The sequence below is a fragment of the Myiozetetes cayanensis genome, unplaced genomic scaffold (genome assembly GCF_022539395.1).
Source record: "Myiozetetes cayanensis isolate MyiCay16 unplaced genomic scaffold, myiCay2020 scf7, whole genome shotgun sequence".
Classification (NCBI taxonomy): Eukaryota; Metazoa; Chordata; class Aves; order Passeriformes; family Tyrannidae; genus Myiozetetes; species Myiozetetes cayanensis.
This window is the reverse complement of record NW_026087964.1, coordinates 12703659-12722357: the sequence shown is the minus strand read 5'-3', so window position 1 is coordinate 12722357 and position 18699 is coordinate 12703659. Positions and strand designations below refer to the sequence as shown.

The following is an 18699-nucleotide window of genomic DNA, read 5'->3' as shown; positions in this document are numbered from 1 at the left end:
ATGCTCCAGACCCCTCATCATCTTTTGTGTCCTCCACTGGACTCTCTCCAGTAGCTCTTTGTCTTTCTTGTGCCGAGGAGCCCAGAACTGGACACAATACTCCAGATGTGGCCTCACTCATGGCTGAGCAAAGAGTGAAGATCATCTCACTCAACCTGCTGGCCACTCTTCCCAGCAGACCCCAGGATACTACTTTCCTTCCTAGTAACAAGGAGAGCAGAGACAGCAAAGCCATCCTTCCCAACAAGACCCTCCTCCTCCAGTGGCTGCCCTGCCCGCACCTCACTGCCACCAGCCTGGGTCAGCACTGGTCCCACATCTCTTGTTACACACCACCGTTTAACAAAAAAACCTGAAAAAACACCCTAAACCAAATCAAACCCCCACTCTCTGGGCCTGAATCCCCCAAACTGTCAAGAAAACATCACCCCATTGTTTTAAGCGTCAAGTCTGTTTGAACCGATTCTGGGAATACTATCCCTGCTGGGAGCCCAACAGTCTCACACCAGGGAAGGGGGGAAGCAACAGGATGACAAAAAGTATGTGAGATGGGGGCAAGTTCCAAAAAAAAAAAATCCCATGAAACAGGAACTTGCATTCATTAGTTTTTTGAAAAACAGTTACAAGATACACTCTTGCTGACACAATTAGAACTAACTCTATAATTCAGTGCTGAAGCCATGCTAATCATGCTAATTGCAACAGCCTAAAATGTCTGATGCAGCACCATTTCTGTCTCAGTACACACCAAGAGCAGGTTTAGTTTTTCTACGGAAAAACGTCAGAATGGCATTTTTATGAACAACTTTGCAGAGACACCTTTCACACCACCTAGAGTTTACCCAAAACTGAGGCACAGCTACGATTTCCTATTGTGCATTCTCTCAGTCAAAACACACATCCAAAGAAGGCGTTTATTGTTTACATTAATTATGCTTATTTTACATATAAAGTAGGAGTCCTGATGTTTTCCATTATCATGTTTTGATATTAAATACTTCAATATTTCAAACAGAGTATCTTTTATTTTAAGCTGTATAATATGGGATGACAAATCTCAAAGTTGAGATAATCTTACCCAAATAATAATTTATAAAATGCATTTGTAGTTAATTAACATAATGAAAATATGCTTGGGGCATTAATTTATGAACAGTACCTTTTAAGATTTTTTTTCTTAAGGCAGAGCAGATGATTTCAGAACAAGTATTTTTATTTGGCATTGTGACTGTCTTGACTTAACCGAGCTGCAAACTCTACAAGGGTTCTCGTGGGCCGCCCTGCCATGCCCTTCCGAAGGTAGGGCACCTCATCTTTATTCGACATCACACCAGCAATATCCAAATGAGCCCAGTGAGAGGCAGTCACAAACTCCTTCAGGAATGCAGCAGCTGTGCATGCTCCTCCAGCTCTGCAGGAAGCAGAAAAATGTATTGTTTCTAAAAGCAACTCCAACAGCACACATATTAAATAAATACATTGAAAGAAAGGGGCCCCTTACCTGCTGTACTTTCCAATGTTACTCACATCTGCAAGAGGACAGTCTGTTACTTGTTTTGTGTAATGTTCAAAAAGAGGCATTCTCCAAACTCTGTCTCCTGTCAAAATGCTGGCCTGAAAACAGAATAGTGATAGTTTGGGCAAAATTCTTTTTGTTTAGGTTTGATCAGCCTAAAAATCTCCAGTCCAATATAATATTAGGTATTTGGGAATACACTGCAAAACAAAACAGGTAATCCTACTTTTTAGGTAATCTAGTGTCAGCCAAAAGGCAACATCAAAAGACCACATTTTTTATCTGTTTTTTTCTTTTTCCTGACAACACAAATCTTTCCCCTCACAGGCTTCCTTGATCCATCACACTTCAGCTACTCACAAGGCCTCTTTGAATTTCTGTCTCAGTGTTGTTAAGCAAGATCAATTATCTTTTTAACATGAACTAATTACTGTCAGTAGTCCAGAGCTTATGCATATGCAGTAAGTTATCAGAACATGCAGATCCTTGAGATGATGTGCATGCTGTTTGGTGTATGATATCACACCTCACTGAAGAGACAGTAATTAATAGTCAACATTAATTATTTTAAATTAAATACCATTAGACACCATTCCTATGAAATTTCAAAATGTAATAATATCTCTTTTAGATTTGCATAAAGCCTTTCAGTAATGTACTAACTTTTCAGTAACATATATCACTGAACTATTACTATTATGATTTAAAAATAATGGAGATGACCTACCTCATAGAGGTGAGTCCAAAGCCAAGATGAATTTGTGAATACTCCAGTCGCAGCAGATCCCAGTGCAACATCCATGGCACCTACAGAAACACACCTTCAAGTTTATATGACAAAGGCAAAGGCGGACCTAAGTTATTCCCCGCATCCTGACTTCTCACAGAACTTTCCTTTTTCAAATCCCATTATCAGTAATGGAAATTAATCAGACTGCAAAACCTAAAGACTTTAGTACACTTATATTTTTAAAAGTTTGAACATTGTTGAAACACTTACATAATCTAAAAAGACAAGAAACCATAAAAATTCTGTTTCTCATGAAACTATTTTTATTTCAGCTTGACGTTTCTTAGCAATATTTCTAAGATAATGTATTAAACAATAACAGTATCTTCTAAAAAAGATCTAGATATTATTTCCATATAGAAAATGTGAGTGGATTTTTTCCACTTTATAGATCTCTATAATTTTTGAGCTGATACTTTACCTTTGTGAATTCCATTTGCATAGATTTTTACACAGTGTGTATGAATTTACTTTAAATTAAAATAATCCTTATCAAAGCACTAAACCATGTCTAAAACTGAGGGATTACATGCATATTTATCTATTTGATGCCACAGAACTGCTTCTCTAATACCAACACTCAATCCTCAGTGAGATAAAAAAGAAGAAAAAATGAGTTTAACAAAATGATATGTCAAAGAAATTTCTACAGGAGCTCTCCTCCTTCCAGGTTGGTGCACAAGGATCTCAAACAGGAATACTTTTATACAAGCCAACAGTCTTAAAATCAGTTTCCCTTCCATCTATTGAAATTTTCCATAGAATTTGAACTGGTAGAACCAATGGAACATAAGTTAAAGCACTACCAGAGAATTTATATAAAGAATTATTTTCCTTAGCATATTAAGCAACACAGTAGACTCCTATCTGAACTACTCTTCTGTGTTTGCTCTCATTTCAGCTACAGTCACCTCACCCATGACAGCCCGTTACTGTGTGCATGAGATGCATACACAGTGCTCTTTTAATGCTTAAATTTGTAACTTCACTATTATGCGAATGTAGGGATGAAGGATTTCATATTGCCTAAAAGTATGCAAACTGAACACAAAAATAAGAGATACTTCAGTCAAACAAGTTCTGGGGAAGATGGCAACTCTCCTGTTATCTACCATCACGGAGACCTGAGCTAGCTCTCGTAATGGGAGAATTGGTGTTGGCTAGGTCAGAACTCAGGCTCTCAGCAAGCCACTCAAAGAGAAGCTGTTTGGGCTTTTTGGGCTCCAGGATGGCCCTGACACATGGACCAAGCGGGATTCTTTCACAACAGCACTGCCTCTGCATCACACAGCCCTGGGAGCTGGGAGGGCTTAGCTCGGAAATGGAAGCACAGGGGAATACTGAGCAGAAACATTGAAATCTGCGTAGGATTTCCCACTTTTAGTTCCAGTTGGGCTGGGCCAGCTGAGCCCAACGTCATCGACACTGCTGAGCACATCCCCTCCATGCCAGTCCCCTCCCCACTCCCAGAGACATGGCGCATGTTGCACAGGTTGTTAGAGCACAAGCTGTGAGCGATGTTGTCCTGACACATGTAAAATCATTTCAGTTGTCTTTGAATTAAGGCTGGGTTTATGTACACAGTGCAACTAATCCACAGCCCACCTAATATGTAGCAAAGAACTGATGGCAAAATGAGGGCAGGCAAGGGAAACTGCTTACCTGTTAATGTTGCGGCATTCACAATAGCCCTTGCATTAAAATTGTGGGCGTAACAGAGAGCATCAGCTAACAGCAATCTTCCTTCTGCATCTGTGTTATCTACCTTCAGAGCAAAATCAGTAAAACACAGAAAAACTACTGTAAACATCCCTTTCACTGATGTATCTCTTACATATTATCTTAAATAGCTGTCGGATACAGGCTCTAGGAAGTTCAGGTAATTAAAATTTACTCAAACTACACTGAAAAAAAAGAAAAAATATTGATATACAGTTATGTTTACAAAATAAAAGCAGATCTGTAGCTGAGGTCAAGTCATCTTTAAGCACTGCAACCTGCTCTGCATGCTGGGCCTCTATGCTGCTGACTCCTCAGAAGAGCCTGGAGACTGGAGAGGTACCCCAGTGGAACACACAGGCTGCCATGCCCAGCAAAGCCCCAGGAATCCCAGGGTCTGAGATATTGCCAAGGAAAACCACACAGGAGGAGAGGGCACCACAAAGAAGCACAAAGACATAACTGGAAACAGTTCCTTGTTATACTGCTTTCTCTTTGAATCTCAAAAGTTCTTCCCTCTAAAAAAAATAATCAATTTGTTCCTTTCCCCTTTCAGGAAAACTTCATGATGAATTCTGCAAGATTAATTACACAATGTGCTCTGAACTACTACCACTTTCTTGCAAATTTCTTCTTTGTTGGGGAATATGTGCCCAGTCTTTTTCCATCAGAGTAGAGGGTGATCGAACTCAGTTTTGAGAGATGAACCTCAAAGAACTGAAAGGTTCAGCAAGTCAGGAGGGGCAGAATCTCAGAAATCCAGACAGAAAGAAATATTTCTGCATTAAATCAGTGATCTACAGCACAATGACTTTCAGTGCAATTTAATCTATTAGATGAGCATGGAGCAGTTGGTAATAAATATGAAATATGTATTTTGGGTAAGCTAAGTTGAACCAACAGCCCCTATGACTCAGAGTTCTGAATGTACAGAGCAGCTTGGCAGTGTAAAGACCTTGGTTACATCAGCAGGAAACTAATACTCTTATGTCTTATACAGATAGCAAGGAATTGTCCTGAAGGGTCTGGTGGAAGCAATTAATGTTATTCATTTAAACTGACAGCCTATATTTATAAGCATTGTAACAACCTCTTGTGCTAAAATGAGATTTTCTAGCATGCTCAGTAAATGACCTTACTTTGCAGCTTTTCCTAGCAATTTATAAAACATGTCTCATCTTTTCAATCTAAATTTATATTTGAAAGAATCCTATGATAGCAATTTCTAGTTAATAACATGCTTCTTAACATTTTTAAAAAACTGTACATTTGCACTGCTTATCTTTTTAAAGGGTTTTTTCAAACATGTACTCTGACTGCTGTCATATAACTTGGTTGATTGAACCAATTCACTAAAAGTATCCAAAATCCAAGTTTCTTATGCATACCTGTATTGTTTTTCCATTTTTGGCTCTAACCACGTCCCCGGGCTTGTTTGCCTTACCACTGGGCATATTTTCACAGAGGGGTGCCAAACCTCAGAGACAAAAAGAAAAGTACATTCCTTGTTTCCTTCTCAGAAAAGATGTAGGAAAAACCCCACTCAGATAAACCCCAAACATCTCCTTAAGAAAACAATACTAGTCTTATCTTGAATTTATGCTCAAAAATTATTCTTCAGGTTTTTCTGGTTACTGAAAGACACATGGGGTCTGGTTTTCAATCAGGGAAATTCCTCTGCGTGATGCACTACCACACTCTCCCACCTACATAATTTTAACATTAGGATTTAATTCTACTTTATGCCCTGACAAGTGAGATTAGAGGAGCAATAAATATCATTTTATGTCTCCCACATATAAATAATGGGTCACATGTAAAGGGATTTCTTTCTGAAATGAAAATTAGCACTTCTGAAATTAACACCGTGAGCCATTCAAGCTCTGCTCATTATAAATAAACATTGTATAATGTCCAGAGTGGTCCGAGGAGTTGTGGTGTAACTCCAACCATAACAAGAGCAACTAGAGATGAGCAAAAAGGAGGGTCAGTGTCAAAGCTCCAACTGCAAATGGGATCATGGGATGAAATGCACTCCACCACAAGGACCACCTCTCTCCAGTGGAATTACTACAGACTTGCTCCACCGTCAGCCCTTCCCGTCACACTTCCAGGTGAGGAATTCCGCGAGGATGTGTGTGTGCACCGCTGCCCTCTACTGGTTGAAGCATAGAAGTAACTAAAATACCAGTTCCCTCAAAGTCGAGGTTTTCAAACGTAAAACTTATTCCAGATTGGGTTACATGTCATCACCACCTGGTTTTCCCACGGTTCCTGAATAAGCTCATTTAATTTTAGCTCTGCAGAAAAAATAAGCCTTTTTCCCCCGACAAAAAAATAAGCATTGCTCATACTTAACAGTATCAGCAGACTGGGGTTTTTTTGTTTTAGTTTTCTGCTGAGATACTCACCTGAGAAAATAAGAGCTCATCCCTCTTCCTGTTCAGCTGTGGCAAACACTCACGGAGGTAGCTCTCAGCTAACTCCTTTTCATTTTAATTGCTTATACAGACATCCACATCCCTTCTTGTAATGAAGGATCAAGACTTTGAAAAACTCATTTAGAATATGTTTATTGGCAATCATTTCTCTCCTAAGGTCTAAAAATTGTGCCTTCAAAATCTTAATTTGCTGTTGCAATATGTTACTCAAGCAAAGCTAGTTTTTGATTCAAGCAAAGATACATTTTTTATTCAAGCAAAGCTATATTTTTTGATATGCAAATAAAAATGGAAAAGAAGCTGAGCAAGGGAATGAGAGAAGTAGGTCTGAAAGAGCCCAAGATGCTTCTACAAGGCTGTTACCACTGCTGATACTTGAAAATTACAAAATGTTGTAAAATTAAGATTTTTGGATTCTCCCACAAACACACTTACCAATGATGTTTAGAGGTAGATTTAAAGCAGCTGCTGTCACAATGGCTGAACAGATAGTTGCTGCCCCTCCCATATCTGCTCTCATGGCATCCATTCCTGAGGATGGCTTTAGTGAGATGCCCCCGCTGGAACACAGAGCAAAAGTGTCACCCAACGTGCACAAGTTTGGTGTTGCATATTGATATAATAATATTGATAATATCCTGTCCACAAGTATGTTTTAACACCAAGTATCAGTAAATGCTAGACCTGGTGTTTTCAAATACTCCTGCAACCTTAGTAAGCATACTGAAAGCAACGTATCTGGGTTTTCATTTCAGATAAAGTATGTCCCTGAGTTATTTCCTCATAATTAGGAGACCATAAAAATCTTCATAACCTGCAGTGGACTAACTCAATGGTCTTCATAATAGTAGAAGTGCACGAAACAAGAACAAAACAGTACACCTGGTAAACTCAATCTGTGGAAGGGGAATAGACTGGTAAATTCTTCAGTAATACAGGACATGGAAAGCAGTCATAAGGAACTATTTCCTATTTCCTTAAGCATCACCTAGATGTCCAGTGACATACTGCAATTCTAAACACGTAAATTCTTTATCCAGAGATTTGCTCAGGACAACAAAAAATAGCATGATTCTTTGGGTTCTTTCCCCTTGAATTTCCATTTTCCCCTTACAAGATGATGGCATATCAATTCCTACAATTCCTTTGTACAACCAATCTTGTTTCATCCCCAGAAAAGGCAGCACAAGCTACTATCTAAGGGAAGTTCAATGGAATGGCATTGGAAGATATGCTGAGCAAAGAAAAAGCATCTCCCTGTTGAACATGAATAGCAGGAAAGCATTTCCCCCCTCTAGTTATTAAAACATTAGCATACATACCTGTCAAACGTAACTCCTTTTCCTACAAATACCAATGGGGACTCATTTGTATTAGCAGCCCCTAAATAGTGAATCTCCAGAAAGATGGGAGGTTCAGCTGAACCCTTAGCTACACTCAGGAATGCTCCCATCTGTTCTGTTGTTATCCAAGACTCCGGTCTGGAATAGAAATATATATTAATTTTTTTTTTTTTTTTGTAGTTGGACACATTGACCAAGGTGATTGTTTTTAAGAGATAACAAACGTTGAAGGTTTGTACACAAACCATTTCATTTTAGTTAGTTATTTTGGAAACTGTAATTTAAATCCAATCATTATTACCTTTTTTTGTGAGGCAGAAAAGTACTTCCTCAAAGTTGCTTCTCGATCTTTGTTTTGCCTTGTTTAAAAAGCAGCCAAAACAACAAAGCAGCAGAACAACAGCTTGTCTACAGTTTCTGCATCAGAAACTTTAAACTTCCACTTGTCTGGGAGGCTCTAGATGCTATTTGAAGTAACGATGTTGCAGAAAGTTACAGTTTAGCTTTCTGCTAGCAAGACAGTTAACTACAGACAAAGTTGACTTCCCTCAGCCTTTTGCTTGTCAACAAAACAGCCTCCAAGACTTGCACAACCACTTTCATTTCCACTGAACAGCAAGTAGATATCTAGGGGCAAGAAGCACTAGCTGTGCAAATTCAATTGCAAAGGCTTTTATGGCTCCAACTCAATATTTTTAAATATTTACCCCTGACAGTAACAGCAATAAAAAAAGCAAAGGTATGTTTAAAACCCAATTGGCAAGAAAACAAAAGGTACCTAATATTTGCCATCTATTCACTGAGTCTTTATCAGCCTTCCTTTCACAGCACACGTGTTAACTAAGCAGTAATTGACTGCATAAATAATTGACAGTTAATCATTTTATTGCATTACAGTATTGCTTCCTCTGCAAACTAGCAGCTCACTTTCTAATCCTGAGAGTAGATTGCAGTCTGGGCACCCCTCATGCCTTTTTCCCAAACCCTCCCTGCTTTTGTCATTTGAAGAAGCAGAGGGAAACTGAGAGCCCACTGCAGACTTGAGTAACCTGGAAGGCAGCTCATCTTATGGTCATGGTCCCCTACCCTGTAAAGGAGTCATTTCACTGGAATTTACCTTATATGGACCTTCACATTGCTGAAACTTCTGAGTTTCTGTTCAATATGTTCAGCAAATTTGATTGGAGTTATATAATTAGCTGGAGCCTCCATAAGGTACCGAGCGAGGTTCTGGCCCTCAGCATAGATAACACCTTTTTGCCAGCCTTCACTTTCAGCACTAAACAACAACACACAATAATCAGGATTATACACATTTGCAAAAGTAAGATGTTGTCTGCATTCATACATTCTCTCCTTTCTGAAAATGCAATACCATTAATTTGGAACAATTAAGAATATCGTAATTATCATACTACAAGGAATTTAGTACAAGATCCAAGGTGCATCTAGTCTAGTAACTCATCTGTGGTTCTAGTCAGTGCCAAATGCTTCAGCAAAAGGTAGAAAAATCCTAGAGCAGACAGATGTAAAATTATCTGTCCAATACATTAGGTCTTGTCCTAATCCTTACTAATCAGAGATTGTCTTAAATTCTTAAGCATGAAGATTAACACACCTTCCAAATGTAATCACATTAATTGTAACAGCCCTGAAAGTTCTTATTTACCACATAAAGCCTCCAATTCTGGTTTTCCCTTTACTGAAATATGATTATGCCATAAGAGTGGAATTTGGATTTCATTTCACTGCGCACTCGAGGCACTTAACTACCAAATGACAGAGCAAACATTCCCAGAGCTGCCTGCATAGAAAAATGGGGAGTCACTTTGGTTACTTTGCAAGACAACCAGTACAAAACCTTTCATTTTACTGAGACAGAACTGAAAAACTGACTTGCTTTACAAGATATCACAAAGCAGGACATCATTGAGCTGGATTCCACCTCTCAAAAGAGCAGGACAGCAATGGAGGAAACCAGGAGGAATATGGAAGTATTGCCTGGATATGGAGGTATGGAATTAAGAAGCCAAATCTCAGCTGACAACTGAAACTGGCAAGAAGTGGGAAAGGTAACTAGGGGACTTCAACAGGTATACCACCAGCAAACACGGCACTGTGGGGAGCATGTGAAATGGGGAGGGTGAAGCCACCATTCACAGGGGCCTCGACAAGGTGGAGGAATGCCCCAAGGGGAACACTGAAAAGTCTAACAAAGACTGGGGTACAGTCCTGTACCTGGGACAGGACAGCTCTACACAACAGTCAGGCTGGACACTGACTAAGCAGAAAGCAAAACTGCAGAAAAGAACCTGGGGGTCCTGGTGGACAAGATGAAGAGGAGTAAGCAGTGCATAACTGCAGCAAAAAAGGCCAACCATGTGCTGGGGATTAGAGCAGAGCCAGCATGTTAAGGGAAATAATTATTTACTGCCTTAGCATTTGTGAGGCTGTATCTAGCTACATCCACTTTTGGGTTCCAGAATACAAACCCAACACGACAAACTAGAGAAAGTGTAAAGGAGGGCCTCTAAGAAGGTAGGGAGCTGGAGCACATGGCATATGAGGAGAAGCTAAGGGAATTGTGTTTGTTTCACCTAAAGAAGAAAAATTAAGGAAAGAGCTAATTGCAGTCTTTCTTATAATCTTAAATAGGGTTCATAGAGAAGGTGAAGACAGACACACCCCAGAGATGCACATTAAGACAGTAACAGACAGTGGTCTCTAGATTCAACAAGGAAAACTGCAACAGGACATAAAGAAAAAAAATCACCATGAGTGTATTTAAGCACTAGAACAGATGGCCTAGTGAGGTTGTGGAAATTTCATCTCTGGAGATAATAAAATATTGACTAAACACAAGCCTGATGAACCTGATCGAGTTTTAAAGTTGTATGTAATGTCCAGATTATCCCTAATTCAAGTTGGAGCTGGACTGGATGACCTCTAGAAGTCCTTTCCAACCTAAATTACTATATACAAAAATTACTTCCAGTGTCTTAAGTTGTAATAGGACCATTTTTGTTTTCAGGAAATGTTTCTTTGATATAAATGTAATTGGCTATCAAACTATCTACTGTGTTACAAAATGGGAATAGTGTTGCACGTAGCTTATCAAAACATTCGTAAATAAAGAAATTTTTATACTTCACTAACTTCTTCTTAAGAAAGTTGTTCCTGTTTAAAGTATACGTAGGAAATTCCTCTCCTCTGCATGACAGAATACCCAATACAGAATGTTCAAAGTCCACTCTGACTGTGAGTTTAGCTGTTCTAAAAGCAAAGCTCTGATTCTACTTTCTGCTATGAAGTAACAGTGATGTCTGTTTAGAGACCAGAAGCACCCAGGCTTCTCACATTATAGTCTGTGAATGGAAATATAACAAATGAACTGTGTAGAATATCCAACATGACACGGTCTGGTGTCAATTAGCGTTTCCTGATTCTCAAAAGGATCCATCCATTTATGGGCTTTGAAATACCTCTGCTCCACAATTTGGGCACACAATACCAACAAAAGTCTTTGTATGTTACAACTATGCTTTGAGTAATATTTTAATTATATCTTTATCCTGGGCCTTCTTTTCTATGAAGTAGCATTTATTTACCCTTAACCTTGCAACATAGCATACCAACAAAACACACAGAACAAATACTATAAATATACTTGAGATGTTAAATAATTCAGGTGACTCAAATGAGCAGGAGTTCAGAGAGAAAACCATTGCTATTCTTATTCTTTCAGCTTTGCTTTTCTCTGCCATGCATACAGTTTTATAAATAAACAAATAAAGAGATAAATAAATAAATAGGCAAGCTTTCCTTTGCCATCACCTTCCATGAAGCTGAGGAGTAACTATAGGTTTCTTTTTTTGCTTCAGCTCATTATATTCATGCAATCCAAGGACAGCACCTTCTGCAGCTGACTGTGCATCTCCACAGGGGTCTACTTCAACACAAGGGATCTCCAGGTCTTGGATCTGCCTACAGCCAACTGAAAAATACATCACAGAACTAGAAGTCCAAGTATTGCACAGAACAGCAAAACAGGTGTCCGAGATGATCATTATGACATTTCAAGGAAAAAAATAATTTTAACTCAAGATATCTGAGTTTGTAAGTCAGTCAATTAAAGAGATTGTGTAGTAGATTAACTGAAAATGCTAATGACCATATACTGACAAATTTGACTAAAAATATGACCTGATGCATTATAATGATTCAAGCATTTCACAAGAATAAAAAAGAAAGTTCACAGTTGTTTTGACTCCTTTAAGCTCATTCTATAGCAAAGCAAAGCTCTATCATTCTGGAGTACTATGAATTACAACTATCTACAGGTAGCAGAAATTTGCCAGAACTTATATTTTTGCCAAGAATATGACTACTCTTCCTTCTAGATGAGTTTATACACATTTTTAGAAACAAAAATTCCAAAAATTCTATTTTGTACCCAAATAATTTAACAATCTTTTGGCAGCTACAGGCTAGCGATTCAGAATACATCTGTCATCCAGTCAGAGATTATAAACTCTGTAGTGAGAACTCTTTTTATTCTTGTTTTATACACACTTAGATGCAGCAGTCATCCTTGATTAAAATAAAGGCCTCCTCTGCTTATGACAGATAACATACTGAACCATACTGCTGATGCTGTGAAAGATATTTGCTTAAAACACAAATATCTCAGTTATGAACTAAGTGGCAGAAGTAAACATATGTGCATACTTAAGTACAGAGTGAGCACAGAGTGAATCATGATGCTCTCAGGCTTCAAAGTAGTAATTAGACAAGTGCCTTTCCAGTATCACACTGGTTAGTAAAGTTATTTGATGCAAATAACTGCAGTTACCTGTCTGCAGATTTGATTTACATGCTCCATAATTCTTTGCTCACTAAGAAAAAATTTACATGAATATCAGTGACAAGTAAATGCATTTACCAAACCAGGCAGTAAGTTGTGCATTTCAAAACACAGGCACATCTAGATCGGCTCTTCAAAAATGGAGCATGCTGCACCACTGCAATTGTTTTATAGACAAAATGCTTCAGAAAATTTAACAGTTAACCTGCAACAGCGGCACGAATATTTTCTTTGCCTTCATTCCAGTTTTCTTGGTCATTTACTCCAGCATTCTTCTTACCCAAGCCAACTACCACCACACTCGGAAAGTCCTAAATGAAGCCAACACACAAATGGATTTGCTTTCCTTATTGTTACAACAGAGTTGTTATAAAGACTTTACTTTCCAATTAAATCAAACCAAGCACAGCATTAAAATATATTCAGTACTTTTTCTACAGTAGGCATGTTTCATTAAGAGTGCCTGTATGGTGCCACTGTCCTGTGCTCTCAATCATTTTCCACAGGCATGCAGGCAGTTACTCTGTTATCCAGTTAATATTTATGTGCATTGCAGCATATAGGGCTTTATGCTCAACATATAGTAAATTTGATACTCATAAAAGTAAGCAAGCCTAAGAGTCCTTGGAAAGCACATCCAGCTTTCCAGCTGCAACAAAGGCCAGAACTGAGCTGGAGAACTGTAACTTTTCTGGCACCGTACTACGTTCAAGGAAATAAAATCACTTTGAAAGCTGAGTCTGTTAGCTCATCTCAGGAGTCGTGCTGGCATGATTTGACAGATAGCAAACCAAAGCTGCACAGAGGCACACCTCTCTGCAACTCAGGAAAACAATGTAGCACAGCAGACTAAATGCTTACCTTATAAGCTGCTAGAGGAAAGCAAAAAGGAGCAGCAAAGATTAAAGGAGCCTTATAAGAAGAAGTCAAATTTGTATAAAATTCGAAGTTATATAGTGAACATATATATATATATGTATATCCGTATTTCCACAGCTCTGAAGAAAAACTAAGTTAATCTTAGGCTTTCTCGTCCATCTCTGTCAGCCTCTAGCAATCGGCTTTCCAACTACTACACTATAGTAAAATCTTTTAGTCCACAAGATGCTGAAACTTTCCATAAAGTGGAAAGTGTTAGCTTTCCAGAAGGTCAGTGATTCCAGTTAACATTGGTTTAGTTATCACAATTTTGCAACACACTTAGAAAAGCGTGTGAGGCCAAATTCTCCTGTCTTCCCTTGCAGAGATTTGCTACTCACTTCAGAGCCTATCCCGCATGCAGAACTGGGATCATGGGATCCTTAGTGCACTCACTCAATTTCCATTACATTTCTGAGAGCCTTTTTACTGAGTCCCGTGTCAGCTGCATGGCATGTCCACACAGGAATTTATACATGGTAAACCATACTCACTGCAAATGAATTTATTTAAGGTTATTTAAGTAGCCCTAATGTAAGATTCAGTTACTTAGACAGGGACACATAGTGTCACTACATGCCTGCCTAGGCGTACATACTACTCTAAAAAGGTACAAATAGTATCATATTGGCCAGCTTCACAGGGGTGCATTAGATGTATTAGGGCTTCTCAAATGGCACCAAAAGCCTGATTTTGAGCAGATGACTCCCCATCTCATACCCCTGTGATCTACCATGTCTGTGCAGGCAAAGTCCTGCTTGAAGAACAGTCCCATGTCTTGTTTTCAGAGGTTTCAAGCACATGACTTTGACACTTCTGATGAAAGCTTATGATGGGACTACCTTGTGTTAGAACTGTCATGTCTGGAAGGTCTTTGCACCTATTGGTACCCCTTCAGGCACTCACTCCTCCTAGACATGGGAAGCACAGTAGAATCATAGAATATCCAGAGTTGGAAAGGACCCACAAGGATCACTGAGTCCAAATCCTGACACTCCAAGAATCACATGATGTGCCTGAGAACATTGTCCTTTGTCCTGTCTGGCAGGCTTGATTCTGTGACTACTTCCCTGGGGAGCCTGTAGAAGTCAGATCCAAAACTGCTGTGTTTCAGCTGATTCAGTAAGCAGCTATTCAGAGTAGAGCACCTTTGTAGCAAACTCATTTACATTCTCTCAATTTGCAGCACACCAGAGGGAGTACAGGACTTTGCAAAAGGCCATGCAAACATGGGTAGTGGAAAACAGGAGGCTTCAATGAGAACTACATTTTTGCTGAGAGAGGCAAGAGGGGGGAAAAGAGCAGGCCATTTATAAAAGCACAGCAGTGAACTTAGCTTAAAATTAGATGTAAGGGCAGACTTCACACATTAATCAATTACCACACAAAAATGCTAAGTTCATACCTGATGCAAACCATGAAATATGCGCGTTTTGCCTTTCTTCAAAGGTGGCCCACATCTAGGACACAAAAGGATTCCTTCAATACAAAAGTTCTTACTGGTGATAAATCTTATGGTACTACATTCACTCCACAACCACACAGTGTGCCACACAAATGTCCTGGGATGCTTGGCTCATTCACAGTCAGGTCCCTACAGAGGACAAGTCCCATGAACATCTTCCACGCTTCCTCAGTGCTTAGTTTTATCATGGGAATACCCCTCCAAACCGTTTGGCCTGGTAGAAGCAAATACCAGCCTGACAGTGATACGGATGCAAACACTAATAATGAAAATAAAATGATTGTTCCCATTGGTGTTTGTAAGTACTTTAATCCATTTTAGAAGCTTATCACACACTTACAGGGACAGAAGTTCTCTCAGCTTTCCAGATACGAGTCTATCAAAAGCATCTCCTGCACTAGTGAACTGGGTAGCACCATCATCCTTTTCACTTGAGTAGACTCCCAGAACAAGACCCTAGAAAAAGACACACATTAATGTAAACAACATGAAATTTGGAGACCCATCAGAGAGGCAGCAAGCACACTGTTCAAACCATTGCTACTTCTGCATATATTTATCTCACTTTATCTATTTATCTAACATGATGCACAGAGCAACAGCTGGTAAACCAGGATCAATTACTACAACAGCTTTCAAGCGCGAAAAAATTAGATACAACATAACTAAAGTTATAATAATTTTTCCGAACACACAGAGACAAATAAAGACAAAAACTCTTCCAATTGGTAATTTTAAATCCAAAAGAGCCTCTCCGCCCCGCTCTCCCCCCCCCCGCCCCCCAACGCAGATCTCCATCCAGGTGCGCTCAGGAGGAGCACGGGGAGTCGCACCCGTCCTGGCTCAGCTCCGCGGGGGAGCAGCGACCCCGCAGGACCTAGCGGGAGGAAGGGACCCGCTCCCACCGCCGCCTCCTCCCGCCCCGGCTCAGCCCCCCACCTTGCCGGCCCCGCGGCTGTAGCCCCGCGGAGCGGGACCCTGCGCCAGGCAGCTGCAGCACAGGGGCAGGTCCCGGCCGAGGCGGCGCGCAGCCACCCTCCGCACGCAGGGCAGCAGCATGGCAGGGAGGAGACAGGCAGAGGAAGGCAGGAAGGCAGGAGCACCGCCCAGCCCCAGCGCGCCCAGCGCCTCATCAGCCGGCGCCGCGCGGGGCGGTGCCCGCGGCGGGGAAGGGCCGGGATGGAGGGCGGGACGCGGGAGCGATGCCCAAGCCAGTGCCCTGAGCGGCGGGAGCTGCGATTTCCTATTCGTGTACGGGAGGTGGTAGCATGCTCCAGATGGTTAGTCGCACTTCTCTTTGGGGTTTATCACAGAGTTAAAAAAAAAGCAGCCCTGCTCTGCTTGCTGCATATTTAATTTGTGTCTTGAAGGCTAAAATGTAAATTACTTAGGAAAAAAATAAAGCTTTATTACAAACGCACATTGTTTTCTAAGAGAAAGCAGTATACAGTCCCAGACGGAAATTACAAGGAAAAAAAACAAAGGAGTGATAAGTGAAAACAAAATTTAAAAAAAAAAAAACAAAACAACAACAACAACAACAAAACAACCAAACAATAAGAATGACTATGGTTATATTTTAAGAAGAAAATTCACACTGGAATACTGGCTCATTACTGTAATGTCAGAAGTGGATTTATGTTTCTCTAGTAAAAGCACTGTACGGAAAAAGACTGTTTGGAGTTTGCTGATCATTATTGTATTGTCAGCCTGAAGGGCAATGAATATGCACTGGACTTTAACATCAGGTGATCCAGATTTTTTTTAGTTTCTTTCTTTTCTTTCTTTTCTTTCTTTCTTTCTGTCTGTCTGTCTGTCTGTCTGTCTGTCTTTCCCTGCCCCTGAAGTGTGAAACATAGATTATAAGTAATTCATTGTTATATGTGAGAATCGGACACCTTGCTACACTACCTGTAACTATGTTTGCTTTTCCATACATCTGTAACTGGAGTTACACTGTTAGAACAGCAGAACATGATGAAGAAGAAGCTGGGCATGTTTTCTAGAAGTCCACCGAATAGCTTTATCCATGAAGTGGTCCAGAGAGAAACAACATGTTTTATTAAGAACAGCGGCACTCAGAAACAATGACTGAGGAAACTGCATCCAATTTGATTTGTCTTGTAAAATTTCATTTTTTAACATTAAACCATTTAGAGAAGCAAAGTGGTAATTGGTTTTTAGCTTCATTTATTTTGGCAAGGCTCTTGGATACAATGAACAGTTTCTTAGTCTGTTGAAGGATGACTCCATAGTTTCTCTACATACACAGCACTTCTGTAGATTATTCTGCACATACAAATTAAGTGGGTATTTTTGGGATAAAGGAAATTGTCTTTATTTTTATGGAAAGATGGAATTGGACCCATATCTCTTCAAAGTTCTGGCACGTGTTGCTCATAAATGTTATAATTCAGGATTTCAAATCTTCCAAATTAAGAAGTGCCCCCAAAGAAGTATTCATTTCCACGAGCATGAGTATGATCAGATACTCTATGTGAAGTGTAGCTGAAAGATGTGTAAGTAAAGCAGATAACACATATCAAGCTGAACATTTTTGAAAGTAGTTTATGATGTACAAGGGAAAGATGAAAAGGTCTAAGTGATAGACTTACCTATTGTTAACCTCAGGGTGTGCTTTGTAATTATACACCTTAAACATGTATGGTTGTATTTAACCTTTTTTCCCCAGAAAAAATTTCCCAGAGCAAATACTCTATGCATTGTCCTCTCAGTGTCTTAGCTTGAACTGAGACAACCTGTGCAGCTGAAAGGTTGTTTGGCCTTACATCTGTTCCATTCAGTTTAATTAATGCATGGCAATACTTCTGTTCACTCTGAAGTGAAAATATTGTCTTCTCATAAGTTACAACACAGTCAGTGTTATTTGGTCATTCAGCCTGTGCAGCTACAGTATCCCATAACCATACTTCCTCACATCTGCTGTGAGAAATCTTTTTGAAGTATACTTCATTGTTGAATTCATTCAAACCAAGAAATTACAAAGCTAATCAACCCAGCCATCCCTTTTTAACTTAAGGTACACAGTGTACTCTGTGGGTTCTTTCAGGGCTACTGTGACCTACCTAGGAATCCACTGCAACAAATCTTTAATCTAGTCCTCACCTAAGTAGTTCTATGGCTCTTATTCAATAACTAGATGGGGGTGGGGGGAATTTGAGGGTCATTAAGAAGTTCATTATCAGTATGAAAAATGTGTTGTAATACATGCAATATTAACACTACTGAAAAGCACTTCTGAAGAGATCACTTGAGGATATAAAGATCTGCTTCCTTTTCACTTCCTACTAAAGAGAAGTATATTTAGTAAAGGTTAAGTTACATGTCAGAATATAATTCTTTCTGTAAAACAATTACTTCTAAATTATATATGTTCATAGAACAATTATAAATTACAAGTATTACATCTTCTACTTGCATAATTACTCTGCACTTTTGAGTTTCTCTGTTTCAGAGCTGCTCTGAATTTTCTGGGAGAGGAAAGTGGTGGTACCACAGAGGCCACTGTGGCAATACTGTGCTGTTTTCTGGGCAATACTGTGCTGTTGCCATCTAAGGCACCTTCATAAACTGGTTTTGTTTACTGCCTATCCATGTACCAGGTATTGTAAACCATCTTCCT

At 39.6% G+C, this 18699-nt stretch overlaps 1 protein-coding gene across 1 annotated transcript; it reads right to left on the bottom strand.

The window, feature by feature from the left end:
- Positions 1-695: 695 nt before the first annotated feature.
- LAP3 (leucine aminopeptidase 3) lies at positions 696-16145 on the bottom strand. The gene is made up of 13 exons (XM_050338776.1): positions 15996-16145; positions 15397-15512; positions 14997-15051; positions 12879-12984; positions 11644-11803; positions 8927-9088; positions 7789-7947; positions 6902-7026; positions 5414-5502; positions 3969-4071; positions 2244-2323; positions 1502-1614; positions 696-1411 (listed from the first exon to the last, which is right to left on the bottom strand). Exons 1-13 carry the CDS (start codon positions 16113-16115, stop codon positions 1213-1215), a joined length of 1587 nt encoding a protein of 528 aa, XP_050194733.1. The 5' UTR covers positions 16116-16145; the 3' UTR covers positions 696-1212.
- Between the last annotated feature and the right edge of the window lie 2554 nt (positions 16146-18699).